This window comes from Pseudorasbora parva, chromosome 17 (genome assembly GCF_024679245.1).
Source record: "Pseudorasbora parva isolate DD20220531a chromosome 17, ASM2467924v1, whole genome shotgun sequence".
Lineage (NCBI taxonomy): Eukaryota > Metazoa > Chordata > Actinopteri > Cypriniformes > Gobionidae > Pseudorasbora > Pseudorasbora parva.
Genome location: NC_090188.1, coordinates 34,336,615 through 34,351,950, shown reverse-complemented (window position 1 = coordinate 34,351,950; position 15,336 = coordinate 34,336,615). Strand labels below are relative to the sequence as shown.

The 15,336-nt window shown below is 40.8% G+C and overlaps 1 protein-coding gene across 1 annotated transcript in view; it reads right to left on the bottom strand.

The window, feature by feature from the left end:
* LOC137044732 (CUB and sushi domain-containing protein 1-like) overlaps positions 1-15,336 on the bottom strand; it is a 194,993-nt gene that overhangs the window by 107,537 nt on the left and 72,120 nt on the right. Inside the window, 4 exon segments of the mRNA XM_067420993.1 lie at positions 3,605-3,701; positions 5,290-5,414; positions 8,728-8,931; positions 10,878-10,973. Coding sequence (XP_067277094.1) covers positions 3,605-3,701; positions 5,290-5,414; positions 8,728-8,931; positions 10,878-10,973 — 522 coding nt within the window.

Genomic DNA, 15,336 nt, shown 5'->3' with positions numbered 1-15,336 from the left:
AAGCTGTACACAGAAGGCAGATTCTGTAGGATTTGCGATGTAAAAGTAGACCTAGCCTGATCTGCCGGTGATTTGATTTTGCCTGCAACTCAGTCCCAAACCAATCACAGACTGGCTTATCCACCTGACGTGCTATTGGCGGGTTCAACACGATGATGGATAGAGAGCCGATGGATCGATGACCGTTGATCATCTGATTGGTTGAAGGACTATCCAATTGGGTACAGAGTCATTTAAATTATGCTCATTTATCACGCCTCTTGTGCAGTAGAAAATACAGAGCAGACTCCCCAGACCAGTGTTCAATCTTAAATTAAGCTCGGTCTGGTGATAGCAAGGGTAAAAGATGAATGGGCAGCGTTTAAACTGAAGACCAACCACATTGTCGATTCATTAAGGGAATGGAACTGAAGCTGTGGGAGATATTGTGTTGAAATGTGAAGCACTGATTAATTTGCAACATTAGGAGCAAATCCTAAAACACTACAGAGGCTGCATTATGTTCATACTAGCAAAAGAAACGTGGATTCTAATTATACAATAATATTTTTATAAAAAGGTAAGATCTAACATGTACTTACGATACCAACAGTAAATGAAGCATAAATACATGCATGATTAACCTTAATTCTAACCCTGTAGTTAAATGTTGTTCATTTACATTACTCTGTACTTGAAAGCATAATTACACTGTAACAAGGACACAAGTGTAAACAAAAACATTATTAAATATAAAAATCATATTACATAGAATAATTGTTTCATCAAGTGGTTAACATGCATGCATTAGTTATCGATTAGTTTCAAAATAATTATTAAAGTTATATAGTTTCATAGTAAGTCTCTGGGAGGTATGAAAAAAAATAGTAACTGATTAGCTAATAATGAATTGCTATTACTTACTAATTCGCTAATCAGAGTTTCTCACGCTGTTGTTCTTCTGAAGATATTCATTGATATTGAAACAATATTCTAAAGTGTTGCCCAAGACTTTCATTAATTAAAAAGCCTCCTTTGGAGAAATAATGATGGTATTCTGATCTCAACCATGTTTTATCTTCACAATCCTAACATGCAGTCAGAATTAGGTAAATAATGACCGATATCTTTTAAAGAGACAAAAAATGTGTGCAGTTGTAATTAAATTGGTATTTGTTGAGCCGCAATTAATCCCGCATGATGAAAAGTGTGGGGAGACAGAAACACAAAACATATCTGACAGTTTAATTAAGGGTATTATCCTAATGGATTTGTGACTAGAGGAAGAATGAAACGACCGATTGTGATGGGCGAGTGTGCGGGGGATATAAAAGGCGATCACGCAGGCGACAGGAGAGCGAAGAGTGCATTTTAATGGGCAGCCAAACACCATGCCTAATGACGCAGGCTCCTGATTCCCTGCCATGTCTTACCAATGCTCACAAATGACTCCGGGCTTGTATAATTTGGACCATTGAGATCTAAATGAGGGGAAATTACCGTTTTATCATCAAATTCAATCATAGAGTGGCATCAGGTGTCTCGGGAGACTGGGTGAAGATGGTTTAGCATTTAAAGAGCTTCTTAGCGTTTGAGAATATGGCTTGGGGAAGGTGAGGAGTGCTAGACAGTGAGAAGTACCAGTGAACACATGCCTTAGAGCAGCTGGAGCTCCCTGGCTGGGTGACCTTTCACCAGCATGCTAGTGTGGCACAGAGGCGAAGTTCATTACAGCTGTGTTGAAAGTGTAGCTAGAGGCCTGGCCACAATTCTGTCTATTGGGAGAGCCCCAAAAAAGGTTAAGCTTCCTCTTTCAAAGGACGATCTTGCCACCTCTTCCTAATCCTGCTGTGCGTAACTGCCTATTTTGTTGTGTTATTTTGTATACCTTTTGTTTCTAAACAGCTTTATGGAATCTATCTTTATTCGATTTGTTCACTCTGTTTAACCCTTATTATATAATTTAGGGGTTGGTGCATAATGTACGAAGCCCCTAAAGGAACATGGTGGTGGAAAAAAATATTAGATGGAGGAAAAATTATTGGTCAATGCTTTTGCGCTCTCCCGCAAATGTTTTGTGTTCGCTTACATGTTTTGAGTGGGAACCCAACATTTCTCAGGGGAACACAAAACATTTCCTCCCATCCACTAACATGCCCCTTTAGGGCTTTTCAGATTTCTATCATCTTTAATCAACATCCTATTTTTAAGTTTATGATATATCATTTACTATATAATAATATATAAGGGCATGTGTATATCTCAGGACATGTAACTGATTTTGCACCATTTTAGATGCTGGTAATTATTACATATTTTCGCTGTTGGATTGGAAACCTTGTATCACCCCCCACCCCAACCCCCGCAAAAAAAAAAAAAAAAAAAAAAAAATCAAAAATCATTACTATTGGTCAACCTTTTTAAATGTGTCTGTGGGTTTTGCAAATATTTTACCAATAGAAAGTATTAAAAGAGCTTGTGACTAAGCCTCTTAATTCCACTGGATCCTTAAACTGTTGGTAAAACCTCATAACTCCATTCTAACCCACCTCCATTCGGAAATTAAATACTACATTATCTCTGCTTGCTTGTAATTCAAAACTTAATAAAGAATTGGTTCTTTGAATAAGTAAAGCATTTTCTTTACTCAAGAAATACTACATATATAAAGGCTAATGTTTTATGTATTTGAGGATCATATAAGTCCAAAATTATTTGTAAAGTCATAGTAAATACTGTTAAAATTGCCTGAGCATAGCGCTTTCATAACATAAGATTTTGGCCAAATAATAGAAAAACTGAGTGCACTGCACATATAACTACAGTAAACTTTATAACCAGCAAGTTAATGAAAACGAAATGCAATGCACTAACAGCCTCAGATGCAACAGTTCTAATGACGGGCAAAACACACATTCTCAGAAATGCCCTGTTCAAATATCTCCATTTGAGCTTGATTTTGGTAAAATGTTAATAAAACAACTACACATGCAAGTGTCTGACATATAAAGCCACAATTTCAACTTTGGCAATGCAGTGTAGATGTGTCAGACACTTGCATGTGTAGTAAAAAAAATAAAAAAAATAATGAGATCATAACATTAACTTTCCAGAAGTATCAAATATGAATTACTAAATCAGGGGGAAAAAACAAAACACCCACATTGAAGCAGAAATTATGGCATTTATAATAGGATACTCATAGTATTACATCTTTGAGTTTCCAACAGTCAGCTTTTTGGTACTGAACATTGTGATAATGAAGTGGGATAGAATAAATGTGGGTGGTGGTTTGCCAACTGGAACTCAAAAGGGTGTAATAATTGATACTGTTAATCAACCAAATGTAAAATGAGGGCATTCATCTGTTATGCAAGGGATGGCACATGGACAGCCTTCCAGGACTGAAGCTAATTTCAGCCCTTCCAAGAATACAGGGACATAAAACCAGTGGCAGGGTTTGGCTCTCAGTTTTATTGCAATATGAAACCGTAATGAGCTATAAAGAACTACATGATATGCAAATGAGCTGCAGGAGGACTTCTGTAAATCAGATGCTGTATCACTTCAACAGACTATTATTGAAATTAGCAGTTAAAGGCGGATTAATAAAGAAAATACAAACCTGAAAAGCTCCCGAGCTTTGGAGCTGTCATATCGCCACCATCATAGATTTCTAACGAGTCCCAGTTATGTTCAGTGGCAAAGCTCATGACTTGGATCTGCCAAGAAAATGGGGACACACATCGTGAAATGACAAATTTATGTACAATGAAACAATTCATAACCGTAATGGCCATATGCTACACTTTTATATTCATAAGCATAAGCTCTATCCCCTCGCTGAACCCAAACAGGCAGTTTGTGCTAATGTACCTTTAAGACATCAATATGTAAATAGTTTGAAACAGTCATATGTTAATGTACTCATGGATTTTGTTAATGCCATGATTTTTTGAAAGATCCTATGTTTTAGTTTAGTTTTCATAAATGGTTTGGCTGAAATATGGAGGTAGTTGTGTGCTGTGAATATGACATAGCACATTTATCTCTCTACTGTATTTTAGCAAGGGATATTTTTCATAATTTGTCTTCTTTAGCACAACAAGATGGTATAAAACAGATGTAATTATGTCAGTATTTCTACAGTTTGGGTAGTACAATTCTTGTGCCTTATTGCTTACATAAAAAATAAAAATCAACTATTCATGAAAACAAAGTTATTAATAGAAAACAATTAAAGAACACAGATGCAGCCGCATCATTTCCATAATAACCAATTAGCGTCTGGTTTAAGGCATGCTTTTCTTTTTTTGGGGGGGCAGCAAATAAAGGCACAAACACCAGTAAACTGACAAGGGAAAACCTTAGTAAATCACCTTGTGTGATTCATTTAAATACTATCTTCCCATAAATATTGCGTCTAAAAGGGAAACTCCTACAAATGCATATGCAATAAGTTCAATATCAAAAATAACTCTGTCTACGCATTTTCAGTGCTGTTCCTGACAGTCCTGACAGTCGTTTTTTTAATGCCAAACGAGGGTTTTTACTGCTGCAAGCTGTTAGTAAATCTGGCCCATAATGTGTAGTATGTTTGTTCTACAGATTTCATTTGCCCTATAATTTGCACTTTACTTATATACTGTTTACTTGCCTTAAATAAAATTGTGAAGCATTATTTAATCAATAGAGAAATACTAGACTACATTTCAATGCTGGATTTGTAGCTGGCTAATACATTTTTATGTACAGCCTTTGTTCAATATGGTGTCAACATACACACAGAAAAATAGGGTGTCAAAATTGTACCTTTAGCTTGTCGCTGGGGCAGTACCCTTAAAAGGACATGGACTGTTTTACTCCTAAAAGGTGCATATTAGTACCTTTGAGTACAAATGCGTACCTTAAGGTACTACTATGAACCTTTTTGGGGTAAAAATGGTACAACGTTGGTTCATTTAAAGGTACTGCCCCAGCGACAAGCTGTTGTACCCCTAAAGGTACAATTTTGACACCCTATTTTTCTGTGTGTACCAAGCTGTCAGGAACTGTAAAACTACTGTATACATTTTATAGAAAGACAATTTATACAATGCCACAATCAAATTTATCTCGACTTTCATTTATGACCATAATTTACATTGGCCATCACAGTGGAATATTTTACATAAGACAAACACCACTTCGAACTGCACCAATATGTTATAGAAAATATACTTTGCCATTTCTTTTCTTGCAGTGTGATCGTTTCAGCAGGTGTAGCTTTACTGCATTTGATGAGTTCACACGTGGCTCTTTTGTACTTGCCTGGATGCCGGATCCTTCTGTAACAATGATTTTCCACACACAGTTCAGGCTGTTCCCATAAGGCTCTGGGAACCCAGGGGAGAGGATGGTACCTCTCCTTTCTGTCAGATTCCCGCTGCATGGAACTGTGGAGCAAAACAGAAGCAAAATTGAGCTCATGCTGAGGATGGAACAGTGCAAGTGCCTGAACTGAGTCCTATGAGAAAGGCAGCCGACTACTCTGACACAAGATGCGATTATGCCCGAGGTAACATCAACCAAAGCCATCATCACCCTGCTAAAACATACATTCTCTGCATGAGAAATGTCTTTCTGGGAACACTTTATATTTCCCAAGAAACAACTGTATGTCATTTCCTTTGTAAAGATTTATTTTTCTAGCCTTAGAAGCTAACCAAATTTACCAACAATGCCCAACAATCAGAAAATTTACAAATTACAGAAGTAAAATGGGTTGCGTTGATGTGTTATGTAGTACAGCTTTATCCTTGCTGGTAAATCCATTGACTGCTTTTTATTTTTTTTATTGATATGTATGCTAAATACAAATATAAAATTTGTATTAAAGATGATGTTTTTCCTGCATCTGATTTGTGTGGTGGCTCTTAGAAGCATTAAAAAGATCATCCGTGAGATGATCTGAAATCGCATACTGAGTAGGTACTTATTTGAACTTACTTTTGTGGCCGTTAAAAAAAACAAATGTTCTATATAGTATAAATATGAGTAGTATTAAAGCCCCTCTTGGCTACTTTTGCTCTCGGGGTCCCCCTTCAGTTTGGAAAAAATAATGTCCTCAACTACTGTCGTAAGAGCTGTCATCCTACAACAGGGGATGCCATCGCGCATGCATTTGTTGACATGACAACCCTGATAGCCCTGAACTAGTGATGCGCGGGTCGTCCCATAACCCGCGGACCCCTTATGTCTATTTAATGGTCGCGGGTGTGCGGCAGGTTATAAAAATATATACAGTGGTGCGGTGCGGGCCAAATAACTTCATAAAAGCGTCCCGCGGGTCGGTGCAGCACAGTTCCCCTGAACACTGCAAGAGGAGTTCTTCTGGCGTTGCGTGTGAAATGTCTTCATCCCAGGTAACGTTACAGTCAGTGGCATATGTTTCAGCATGTCATATGAATATAATTTCATGGGTTTTATTTTTTTCAAAGGCCAAATAATCACGATGCTCACGTTTACAAGCCAGCGTCATTATAGTAGTCTATTGGTTACCGTTTTACAGAATCTATATGATACTTCAGTTCAATGTTTGAGTGGTAGCTCACCGTAACAAGCATGACAGCATCGGTCGGGCACGCCTCCTTCAGCTCACGCCGACGAGCAAACGCTGGGCACATGTTGATTCTCGTCCTGCCTTTAATCACATCACTTTTTCATTTCCTCTTATTGCTTTCCTCCAACAAAACCTTTTCTTTCTTATTTGTCTCTGCTGCTTCGGACTATATTATGACTATATTACTATATTATCCTATATTATATTATGACTATATTATCCGACGAACAAAGTTGGGCTCGCACGTTCGAATGTAAGGAAGTGTGTGTGTTGGTGGAAGTGACGTATATGCCGTAAAGCAGTCGAATTTTGTAGTTTTTTTCTTTTTTTTTCTCGGGTTACTACCCGAAACCCGAAGTTTAAAAGTACGATTAAAAACGATACAGACCCCATCAGGCTATGGCAGACGTGTCATTCAACCTATTGTAAGTCGATTTATCATCACAAGAGTCTTAAAAAATATATTATGAAGGTTGAAAAGTTACCTAGTGCTGGTTTAAAGTCTATGTGGTGTTTTAAATAATCTTTAAGACAGTAAAGAAAAAAGAAAAATTCACTGGTGTTCCTTACATCACAAAATAACGTGTAACCAATCATGTCAATGTGCGGCCAGGCTTTAGCGTATCATCACTGAAGAGAAGCCAGGTTATCCCAGTATATTTTTCTTTTAACATGAAAAATCTGTACTTTTAGAAATAAAGGCGATGAAATGCATAAAATGTTATATATAATGTTACTGTACCTATATGCTTTTCTCCACTGACGTCCTAAATTGTTCAAAGCATTAAGGATAATGGATTTTAAGAAGACAGTGTTTTTACTTTGAGATGGAAAATGGGACATGGTTTGTGTAACATTAGCAACACGATAACAGTCAAGCAAAAGGCTAATCATGTTAATTACTGTTATGTTTACGATGCTGTAGAAACTAATACATACAGTATAACGTATTAGCATTCTGATACACTGACTTGTATACAAGCCTGTATTCCACTCTTCCACTTCTTCTTCTGAATCTCTTTCTGGTATTTCCAGAAGTATCCATAAAATAAGTATTTCCCAAATAAAAATAAAAAAGGTGTACGAGGCATATTTTTATTTATTTATTTTTTCACAGGAAAAAACAAACAAACATTTAAATGTATTTATTAATTCGTTTTATGGGAATCAATTATTGACTACAGGGGGACTTTAAAAAAATACTACATCCACCATTTTGTTACTGTCAAGTGAGCTACCAGAGTCAGTTGCGTCGCTTCACTGGCATTCATAAATCTCCTGTTGGGGAGTATTCTATTTCAGATGCAGCGTATGTTTCCTGTCTGATACTTTTGCCGTCATATCACTTGTAAAGGATTGTCATGACATCACTTTCCTGCAGCTCCAGAGCAATTAGTTACATGACATTTATGGCTCAAGCTGTATCCAAGTATTACGGACTGACCTTCTAAGAGTGTTTCATGTTGACTTTAATTCATAGATGAAATGAATGAATGTGGAATGATTTTTATGTTGCAGTTAAGAAGCTAAATATATTTAATATCTATTAATATTTAATAGATATCCACCTTTCAGTTTGTAATTCTTATGAAAACTGGGGAATTGAGATTTGAAAGCAGACTGAAATGAGGATGTGCCTTGGGTGTGATAAAATCGTGACAGCACTATAGAATATGGCGACAGCTAAATGCTCAGTATTAAAGCCTGGAGGTTACGGCTTTGAACTGAAGGCTGTGGCCCAGAGGCCCTTGGATTCAGCTTTCATCCCCTTGAGGATGGCAGCATAGAAGGAAATATTAACTAGAGGCCTGACATTTTAAATCCTCATAGAGGCCAGTACCATTTCATCCTCCAGCAGGATCCCTATAACCCTTATTAGTTACCTCAAGGTTACAGAAGACCATGTGAAACTCACACATTTACATTCTCTAGGACTTAAATAAATACGGAGCTATGAATCATCATCTGAATGACGGTACCTGTTAGCAAGCAAATCAAAGTAACATGGAATTTGTTCTGTCTGTGTTTAGTTTTTCTTTCTTTCTATTTCTACTTCTATTTCTAACACTCAGTCACAATGAATTGTTTAGTCCTGAATAAAACATGACAAGTGTGCCTTTTCCTTGGATAAATCCAGGCTAGCTTACCTATACAATTTGGGATGGTGTCATTCCATTGTGCCAGAGCGTTAGGGACTGCGTGGCACTTGATGGCTTTGGATCCCTGGAGAAGGTATCCAGGGTTGCACTCGAAACGAACAATGGAGCCAGCTGAGAATTCTGATCCGATCCGTCTGCCGTATCTGGGCTCTGGGATGGAGCTGCACTGTGTATCACTGGTGCGTGGAACAGCTAGTGGACAGGAAACAGATCTCTGATCAAAATGAGGCAGATGTGCCAACATTGTTAAAATATTGTAACAATGTAAAGGGATGTATTAGGACGCTTGGTAAATATGATCAAAGGTGACTGCAAAAAAATAAATCTGCATTGTTTATCTTTTTGATCTATCATCATAAAACAAAAGCAAAACCTAACCTTTCATTGAAGTAAAATAATAAAAAAATGGGCAGTAAATCACATTATGAAATGTGAAATGTATGCTTTTACTGTATTAACTTTACTGTATTAACTGCTTTAACTTAGGAGACTTCTTTAACATTAAAATCTTGCTGACCACAAACTTTTGAATAGTAGTATAGGCAAATATAAATACAAATAAATAATAAATATACAAATAGTATTACTAACACAACCCGTAAAGGAGACTCTCCTTGATTTCACGAATGAAATTAATGGCTCAATACCATAAAATGTTTACAATAGCAGCCATTTATTGGGTAAAGTCCATTTCTATTTTTGATATCCTTTTCAGTATTGACTTAATTAAAAACAACATGTCTGTCTTGATAATAGCACCTATATGTCACTTCGAAAGCATACTTGTAACCCACACACACACACACACACACACACACACACACACACACACACACACACACACACACACACACACACACACACACACACACACACACACACACACACACACACACACACACACACACACACACACACACACACACACACACACACACACAGAGAGAGACACACACACACTCTCTCTCTCTCTCTCTCTCTCTCTCTCTCTCTCTCTCTCTCTCTCTCTCTCTCTAACTAAATGATGAGAGTGTGTACACGGAAATAATAGGATAAAAGGGCAAATCTTTCTAGCACTTTGGTATAAGCATCTTCATGACCCTAACACAGACAACTTTGCTGGTTTTGCTGTTTTTGTTTCCGAACACTGTAGCAACTTTGGTTCTTTTTTTCTATTTTTCTAACTTTCATCTGACGGCTGCGGATATATAGGAAGAGGCTGGTAGGACCATCCACCATCACCTGGATGCCTCCATGAGCCAAATGAACTGTCCTAACTGTCAGAGAACATTTCTCATACACCCGCTGTTCTCTCTGCGCCCATTGCTGTACACTATAAAATGGTAAGGAGATATATAAAGAGACATAGCAGGCTTGCTGCGGTCTGCGCTGTGTGTGTGCAAGCACGCTGATGCGGCCGTGAAAGATTCCTTTTGTATCTTTTTATAAGGCAGCTGATCAAGGGAGTTAAAAGGCGTAATTTATATACTCTTTTATGACATCTTTTTTATGAAAGAGGTAAAATGCCTCACATATCCTGCGGCACCCTGCTGCTGTCTGGGAAATTTGTATCGTCAGGAGTAAGTAATTTAAAGCAACCGTTTACCAAAAAATGTTTTACTGATAAATAGCAAAAATAAAAAGGTATTATTGTTATTATTATTTTAAATAGCACTAATAGCAAACATTAATATAGCAAACCAAGTGGCAAGGCTAAAAATATAAAAAAAAATTGAGGAAAAAGTAAAATTCTCAAAGCATAAAACTAAAACTCAGAGGCAACTCTTTAAATGCTCATGAGAACAGCGTACAAATCATTCCCCTATTCGGCTTTACTCAGAACTAAATGCATTACAAATTATATCAAGTTGAAGCCCCTTCCTGATTTGACTCTATTGTGTATTGGTTATGACATTGTGATTGCACTGTTAACTTCTCTGCGTGAAATATAAAGGCTATTTCCCACAGTAAGCGGGCTTAGGCATACTGATCAGCAGGCCGCCCCTACACTTCACAGCCGTGATTTCACCCTATACACGACGGAAGGCTAACTGAATGTTTCAGAATTGAAGATTAAAAACAAAGCCTTGGCTCTGCACAATGACCTGTTATTGACTGAGAGTTGAGCGTGAGCTTACCTTGGTAAACAAAATGGAAACCTTTGGCAGATGGCCCGCTTTTTGCGCTGAATCTCAGCATGATTTGGTTTGAGGTGGCCAAGGGCAAGGTTTCTCCTGCAAAAACACAATATGGCAAACATTAAAATCTCTCAGAGTTCCATGTGGAGGCAAATGCGCTACAACAAACTGTAGCCTTAAGGTAGCGTACATGATGAATGGCTTAATAACTCCAATCAGCCTCTGGGGCAAAGGGTGGAGAGAGCAGGTCAGCAACAATGGGCCTAAACTGATAGATACCCAACGAAATACTCAAGCTGTCGTAAGCATGTTCATAGATACAGTTAAAATTCCCCAACTGACAGGTTGACTTACCCTTGAGCTAAACTATGAGCTTTACAAAATCAAAGTCTACTTTTACAAAGTTGTATCAAAGGAAGAAACAAAGTGCTGATATAGATGGCAACTGAAACATTACAGTTGAGCCTAGAGGGTTAAACACTTTAACTATGAATTGAATGGCCTGTCAAGATTTCTGGCCCACTACTCACAAAGCTGAGGAAGAAATGATATGAATTTACAGCGCTTCCCATGGGAATATAGTGTTGCACAGCAGACTGTGAAGATATGCAGTATAAAAATGCCATACAAACAGTTTGTGTCCAATGGCTGCCATCAATCCTGCAAAGACTGTGGAATTAGTCGTGATTTTCTTGTTCTTGGCATTTTATTACCTTTCACTCAATAATACATATAATAATTTAGCAGGAAAGTGCAGGGATAACATTTTCTTTTTTTAGAAAATATTAAGCAAGCCTGCAACCAAAGGGGAAAGATGTCAACATGGATCCAAGATTTAAGAACAAAATATCAAACCAAGAAGCATTCATTTTAAAAGAAGATGCAGAAGACATAAATGTTTTGTTTTAATTGGACACTGTGGTTAGCAAGGTCTGCAGCGGGAGAGAGAGTCAGGAGACGAACGGTAAGTGAGTGGGTTGGACACAAACTACCAACACCTGTTTCTCATTTCAGTAATTGGCGCGGAGAAAGTATAAAGCAGCAGGAGAGACGGAAGCTGACAATAGTGATGTCCGGTTCGCGAACGAATCGTTCTTTTTAACCGGATCTTTATAGTGAACCGGTCGAACCAGTTCACCAAATCGAACTGAATCGTTCTAAACGGTTCGCGTCTCGAATCAGGGCTGATCCCACAAATACTGTAGATATTAACTTTCTGCCATCAGTGACAGTCTCTCAAACTAGAAATAAAACGAATATCTTGAAGTAGATGCTGTAACTCCAATCGTTAGCTGAAGTGAGACATGTTTTGCTGAGAGATCTGATGAACTCACGAGCAGCTGATACTGAGCATGCGCGTGTAACCGAACGTACCGGTTCGGTTGTCGGATCCTCGGATCAGCAGTACAGAATCAAAATCGTTTCTATCGGACACGTTCGATACGGAGAACCGATGAGCCGATGAGCTGCGCATGCGTGTTATTTGTTCAGAGGAACGAAATGCAGGTTAAGTGTATTTAAAACTAATCACGTTTGGAAACATTATAACAAAGCTGTCACTGTATTATTTTAAAATTTTGGAAACAATAGATTGTAAAACGGTCAAATTAAACATTTATTTGTTTTATCAATAATGCATGATATTTTCAGGAACAGCTTTTATCTTATTTAATTTCTAAGGCGATAAAGATTTTAAAATAGATGTAATCAAAACAGTAGGTTTGATATAGACTATTCAGCTTGCAGCAGTTCGCAGCTCAGCACCCTGTGTTCAGCACACACACACACACACACACAACACACACACACACTGATACAGCGGTTCTCGAGTCAGATCGACCGGTTGCAACGGATCACCGGTACAGAATCGAGAACCGTTTCTATCGGACACGTTCGATCTTTCGGACATGTTCGATTCTGAGAACCGGTGAGCTGAGATACTGAGCATGCGTGATAGCGTGGTAACCGAACTGTTTCTCTCGGACTGGGACAGCTGACGCTGATAATACATGAGCCCGGGTGAACTGAGGATTTGTGTAAGTATTATGTCAATGTAAGTTTATTTAATCCGTGTAAAACATCAGTGTGTGCACGACATTGACAGTGACAGTCTCTCAAACTAGAAATAAAACTAATATCTTGAAGTAGATGTTGTAACAATCGATTCAGTTCGATTTGGTGAACTGTATTTAGTGCTGTTGCAAAACATAAATGAAAAAAATGTTTCCAAGATGATGATGATGTCAATTATAATTATTACTATACTAAGTTTTGATTACAAATACTTTATATGGATGTGTTTGAATGTATATTCATCCGCCGGGATGATAGAAATGACGTCATTACGTAAAGACGTATGTAATACGGTTTGTAGATGGGAAGGAAGGAGGCGGGAACCGGCGAACGTTTCAAACACATTTATTCAAAATAAATAAACAAAATGAAAGTAAAACCGCGGACAGCCCCTCACGGACGACTGCCCGCAAACACACACAAAATAAAACGTGGACAGCCCCTCACGGACGACTGCCCACAAACACATAAACAAAACATAACATAAAATTCCAGGCCTGGTCCTCTCTCGTCTTCCGCTGTCCTTGCTCCTCCTTATATGCTCCCGTCACATGGCCGCGAGACGAGACCGGTGTGCCACGCAGCTGGCACTCGTGAACGTTAATCACCGGCCCGCTCTCGCGGTCCCTCGCCCCGCTGCTTGCCACACCACATACCCCCATCGCCCCTCGCAGGCCGGGGGGCACTCCCGAGCCGGCGCTCTACTCCCCCTCCCCCCCTCTCCCGGGGGGGGCGATCACGGCGGCCACGGCACCTGGGGGTAAGGACAGAGAGGCGAGAGAAATGTAGACGGGAGCACGAGGAGCCCACGGAGCCCGCGGACGAGAGAGGGGAGAGAGGGAAAAAAGAAAGAAGGGGGAAAAAAAAATTCTGGTCCGGTTCCCAGACACACTGCCGTTCGGCCCTCCGCCCGCCGAGAGGCTCTTCCTCGCGGTGCTGTGCGATGGCACTGGACGCCTGGTGGGCCGCTCGATCCTCCTCCGCCCCCTGGCGGCCGGCGGTGACTCCTCCTTTCGAGGGACCCGGCAGCGAGCCCCGCGCTCCCTGCTCCTCCCCTATCAGGCGGATGGCAGCAGGCTCCGGCCCCCGGCAAGCGCGGCGACTCCTCCGCTCCCTCTCGGACGGCAGCCACCCCACCTCGACCCAGGGGCACGGCAGCGAGGTCTCTGTCCCACCTTTCCCGCTCCAGCACCATCGCCTCGGGCAGCCCTCGCGGTCTTTCCTCATCCGCGCTGCCCGAACTCCTCAGCACCGCGATCCCCCTCAGCAGCGAGGGCTCTCCGACAGCGCGTCCCTCCTTCCTCCCGGGTTTCGGCACCAATGTAATACGGTTTGTAGATGGGAAGGAAGGAGGCGGGAACCGGCGAACGTTTCAAACACATTTATTCAAAATAAATAAACAAAATGAAAGTAAAACCGCGGACAGCCCCTCACGGACGACTGCCCGCAAACACACACAAAATAAAACGTGGACAGCCCCTCACGGACGACTGCCCACAAACACATAAACAAAACATAACATAAAATTCCAGGCCTGGTCCTCTCTCGTCTTCCGCTGTCCTTGCTCCTCCTTATATGCTCCCGTCACATGGCCGCGAGACGAGACCGGTGTGCCACGCAGCTGGCACTCGTGAACGTTAATCACCGGCCCGCTCTCGCGGTCCCTCGCCCCGCTGCTTGCCACACCACAACGTAAAAGAACCGGTGATCCGTTTTTTTTAACCGGATCATTGAAACGAACTGTCCGAAAGAACCGGTTCGCGGAAAAGAACCGAACTTCCCATCACTAGCTGACAAGAGAGAGACGGACTGCTGACGAGAGAAACGGACTGCGGACGCGAGAGAAGCGTGAGAGGAAACCGGAAGCCAGTAACCCGGAAGTGTTTACGACGAGTTATTCATAATAAGAGTCCCACATTGTTGTGCGGGGATAATTTGAGTTTTTGAGTATAAATAAATCCATCAGCTGTCCAGTCGACCCGTGTCCTCTTCCTTCCTTTCTACGTACTACTACACTGGTGCCGAAAACCGGGAGGAAGTAGGACCGTCGCCGCCCCCATGCAAAGTTCGTCCTCCACGCCGCTTGCGGACATCATCGCCTCCCACGCGGCCCTGCACCGCGAACAACACCAAGCCCTGCTGGACTTAAGGATGGATCAAGAAAGGCGTTTCCAGGCCATCGTCCAGGCTCAGCAGGAGGACCACGAGAGGTTCCGGAGCTGGATCGGTCGGGAGGTTCGCACCGAGGCCGCCGGGCAGTCCACCGCGCCCATGCACGTGCCGCTCCACAAAATGGGGCCCCAGGACGATCCAGAGGCCTTCCTGGAGCTCTTCCAGAAATCGGCAGAGGCATGCGGGTGGCCTCGCGAACAGTGGCCGGTGCGTC